This window comes from Benincasa hispida, chromosome 12 (assembly GCF_027475165.1).
Source record: "Benincasa hispida cultivar pf3 chromosome 12, pf3_genome.v1.1, whole genome shotgun sequence".
NCBI classification, from domain to species: domain Eukaryota; kingdom Viridiplantae; phylum Streptophyta; class Magnoliopsida; order Cucurbitales; family Cucurbitaceae; genus Benincasa; species Benincasa hispida.
Window position 1 is genome coordinate 9,854,514 of NC_143489.1, and position 5,131 is coordinate 9,859,644.

At 32.2% G+C, this 5,131-nt stretch overlaps 1 protein-coding gene across 1 annotated transcript; it reads left to right on the top strand.

The window, feature by feature from the left end:
* The first annotated feature begins 836 nt into the window (after window positions 1–836).
* Window positions 837–1,906, top strand: LOC120068133 (uncharacterized). The gene has a single exon (XM_039019831.2). It carries the CDS (start codon window positions 852–854, stop codon window positions 1,734–1,736), a length of 885 nt encoding a protein of 294 aa, XP_038875759.2. The 5' UTR covers window positions 837–851; the 3' UTR covers window positions 1,737–1,906.
* The last annotated feature ends 3,225 nt before the right edge of the window (window positions 1,907–5,131 follow it).

A 5,131-nucleotide genomic window follows, 5' to 3' on the forward strand; every position in this document is an offset into this window, starting at 1 on the left:
TTAAGTTTAAATTATATTTTTAGTTCTGAACATTAATAACATTAACAAAATAGTGACGTAACATGTCTATTATCCATCAAATTATCCACCATACATATCAAACTATCTTAATCAAAATTTATTTAATGAATATATAGTATTAGAATATGCAAGATGACTTATTATAGTATAGAGTAAACAATGTAAGAATGGAGATTCAAACTTTAAACCTTTTAAAAAAAGTTTTATTATTATTATTATTATTATTTTACAATACATACTTTGGAGAAATCGAATATGATCTTCGGATTATTATTCGTACTTATTTTGACTAAACCTTGAAAAATGTGATTAATATTTTAATTTTTTAATTGAAATTGAAGTCTTATATTTCATTAAAAAGGGAAAGATTTTAATATATATTGTTGATTTATTAAGTTATGCTTAGATAGATGATTATGTGAATGGAGTAGGAATACATAATTAAAAAGTTAAATAGGAATTAGCATAATTATTATGGAGAGTTGGAAGATTAAATTTTCAATTGAACAATAAAATAGAACAACAAAGGCAACTTTTGTTTCCTTTTTCCCTTCCTTACAACTCACTCTCATAAGCCATAACTCTCCCAATTTGTTCTAAATTTTCCTCTTTCCACAAACTTCATCTAACAAAAGAAGAACACTTTAACAAAAGGGAAGAAAGAAAACATAGAAAAAGCTGTTTCATAGCTCTTCTTTTGATACATTCTCAAGAAAACCAGAAGTACTTACCACCATAAACATTCCTTCAAAACCATTTTTCAGATGGATTTCTTCTTCTTCTTCTTCTTCTTCCCTTTCATTCTCACCGTTTCTTCATCGTCCTCATCAATGGCGTTGGTTTCTCACAAACTCCAATCGCCGCATCTCCTTGATCTTTACATAAGAGATTACACATTGAAATCCCTTGACAACACAATCAAAACAGGGACACTTCACAGCGTCCCATTACCGGAAAATTTCTCCGGCATCGATGTCGACACGGCGAGGTTCCGATGCGGTAGTTTACGGCGGTACGGTGCATCGGTGAAAGAATTCCATCTGGGTGTTGGCGTTTCTCTGAATCCATGTGCAGAGAGAATCGTAATCATCCGGCAAAATTTGGGCTCAAATTGGTCTTCGATTTACTTCAAAAACTATCGGTTAACTGGGTATCAATTAGTTTCTTCAATCTTGGGAATTTTGGCTTACAACTCTGGAAATTACAGTAATAGTTCAAGTTCATCCCCTGTTCCATTTGAAGTCGGAATTTCCGCCGGAGAAAAACCCATCACTATAGATTTCAGAAACTCGACGAGAATGGGAAATGTTTCGGGAATGAGGCCGATTTGTGCGAGTTTCGAGAGGGATGGGAGAGTTACATTAGCAAAGGAAATTTCGCCGTTGATTTGCTCTGTTTTGAGACAGGGGCATTTTGGGTTAGTGGTGGAAGAGCCAGAGCCGGTTGAGTTGAGGAAGAAGGAACGGCCGTGGAAGGTGGCGGTCGGGAGCTCGATTGGGGCGGCAATCGGAGCGTTTCTTTTGGGGTTGCTATTGGTGGCGATGTTTGTAAGAGTGAAGAAGAGGACGAGAATGGATGAGCTGGAAATTAGGGCTTATGAAGAGGAAGCTCTGCAAGTTTCCATGGTCGGACATGTGAGAGCTCCGACGGCTGCGGGGACTCGGACTACGCCGTCGATTGAACATGAGTATTTGCCGCCGTCTCGCCGGCGGTGAGATTTGAGAATGTAATGTTTGTTCAGATTTAGAGCTATAATTCTATTCTTTTTTTTTTTTTTTTTTTTTGTAAGATTAGTGAATGAGATTACCCACCAAACGAATTTTATTGTACATTTGGAATTGATTTGCGATGATAATCACAACACATTTTCAAATTCATTTGTTCTTAATGTCTGTTTAAATCCGAGTGGTTATTTATTTATTTATTTTGTATCTAATAGATCAGGCGTGTTATTGATCTATATTTTCACATTTTCTCCGATTCTACGTTGATACGAGGGGATGAATAGACATCTATGTTATTTTGTAAAAAAGTTCATAAAACATAAAATTTTAAGAACAAAATGTAATAAATATATATCTATTTTGTATATCACTCTTAATTGTATATCTCAATGGTAAAATATACAGATATTTATACAAATAAAAAGATAGGTACACAATCGAAAAAAAAGTCTACAAAAGTGTACCCACCCAATAAACCTAACAATTCTTATAACAATAAACAATAACAATTTTTTGGGTTTAGTTGTACAAATATTTTATTTATGTAATAAAATATGTGATGTTTTATTTCATTTTTTGAGTTGCATTAACCACAAACCAATACATTAATATTTAAGGTTATCTTGTAGATTAAACATGTATGTAGAGACATTCGGATGTAGATACCCTATCTTGGTGACATTATGAGTATGACCCACTTTGTAGATGTTACAATTATTGTAAAGTGTTGCAAATGATTTGATCCTAATAATTCATGTGGAGACATGTGAGTAGGGATATTCTATACAAAGGAGTTTGTATAAGACCGGACCACGAAATGTTTAGTCTCATTATTTAACGTCGTTCATAATAGAGACTTACATTTCACCAGGATGACCATAAGTAACATGACCTGAATCCTGAGTGAGTTGTGAACTCCTGCCTATGAAGGCGGTCCTTTGATTTGTATGGGTGAGAGTGGTCAGATAGTCGATTCAACAAGCCTACCATTTTGGGGATTCGTCTAACTAGGGAGTTGAGAACACAACTACACAAGAAGGAATTCACCCATTCTCTAATGTCAAGGTAAGTAGATGAATTGCTCCCTTAAAGGGTTGATTCCGGGGCTTGAACAATGTGGCGCCACACTATCTCCTAGGCAGGTCATAGTTGGACTATGATTTATTGTTCCTTAAAAGGATCAGGGGTACTTAAGAAGTTACATGTAAATATAGGCGCAAAACGGTAATTTTGGCTCAACTGGACTTACGAGCAATTTGTGAAGGGTCATTGTATTATTGATTGATTATATCTAATGGACACAGAAATATATGTAGTGTGAAGAGTGCAACTATTGGTCTTTAGTGGAGTGCCCGACAGTTAACGAATGGTGAATAATTTAATTAAAAAGTTTAATTAATTATTCACGTACTGTTAGAGTTTGAAACTATAAGTCCATGAGGTCTCCTCGGTAGCTCAACAGGATTTAATGAGAATCAGTTTTTGAATTAATTTAAATTGCTCAAATTAAATGAGGGAATTAATTATATATGATATAATTACTATAATGTATTTGATACATTATAATATTAATGAGAGGAAATAAATATTTGAATCATGAATTGAATTCATATTGTTAACTATAATGTAAATGTAATTTACGTTAAATTTCATTGGTGAGAGAAAGGAAACGATAGATTATATTGTATTTGATACAATATAGAAACTATAGGTTATATCTTATATTTGATATAACATATAGTTTAATATATATATTATATGATAAGGTAGTTATTATATATATATATATATATATATATATATATTAAACGTTTTATTAAATAAATATTTTTTAAAATTTATTTATTTTAGAAAAACTAATTATGGGAGAGAGTACTCTCTCCCCATCTTTTGCTCTATTGACATGAGAATGGGAGGTTATTCCTCATTCTATGTAATAATTCCAATTATCTTCCTTCTTCCAAAATAGTCAGAACCCCACATCTTCTTGGATTGTCACTTAGAGAATACCAAGATTTCCTTCATGGTGGTGCGGATTTGGAGTACGAGGGAATTCTTTCAATTGAAGACTATTCTTCATAGGTAAGGGTTTTGAACCCTAATTTATTTTTCTTCTTATTTTTTTTATAAGCAAGTTGTAGTTCTTAATTAAATGCATAATTTATGTTCTTTCTCCGTAAATTTAATGTTATGTGAAATTGGAAAAATTGGGATAATCCTTCCGCTTATGGTCCCTTCATAGGGCTTGTTCAATGGTATCAGAGTGGTGTTTATGGCCCAATTTTTCCAAAATTTCAAAATTGTTTTTATAGTTAATGGTAGAATTTAAACAATCTATCAATTTATTCATGTGATTTTTGTTTTTAAAATTGTTGGATAGTTTTGTGATTGACACTGTTTTTATTTGAATTTACTTTTGGTATGTAAAAGCCCATTTTTTTTTTGCATAATACGCTTTCGAGTCTGTATTTTGTTGTCCCTAAGTCGATCGTGATGTTCCTGTCCAGATTCTGGAGAAAGCGAGGTGAAAAATGGTGGAGTTTCAAAGTTGTTTGAAATTGTATAGTGGGCAACTGTACAGTAGCGTCGTGATGTTGTGCCCTAGTGTCATGACACTACGATACGACGAACAAAGGAAAACTTTGTAGCGTCGTGATGCTCCGAGATGGAGTTTTCACGCGGTTAAGCTCCGGTTCACGCGTAATTCGTGGTCTACTGGTCCGATTTGGTTTGTGGGTTCTCTGGTTCGAGTAGTTTGGGTTCATCTAGACCAATTCCCAGTCTAGCTCGAGCAGTTTAAGGCCCGGTTCGATTGTTTTTTAATTTGTTGATATTTATTCTTGAAATAGTTAGATTCATTGGTTAATTAAATTAATATAAGAATTATATTAATTTAATTAATTTTTTTAATGTCCAATATCGATCCAATAGTTTTTGTTTATTAATTATGCATTTTATATATGATTTTTATTTATTATTATATGCCATATAGTATGTCATATAGTATAAAATCCTGCCATAGGTTATGCATTTAATTTCATGCATCATTTATATTATAATTGTTTTAATATATGGTTTAATGAATGTATGGATGTATGCTATAGTATGTTTCATTACCTTATTAAAATGTTATATATGTTAGTAATGAAATAAAATTGCATGAAACATGACACTATCTTAGATAATTTATAAATGTTATAATTTACTAAAGTATGTCAAAGCATGCAATGTATGTTTTAATTTGTTTCATTTATTTATAATGGTTATTTAAATGAAATTAGAAATTAAAATCAATAATTCAGAGTTGCATGCAAACCTTAGGTTAAAATCATTTTTTAAAATTGTTTTAAAACATGATTCAGATAGACCTAATAGTACATTTCTGA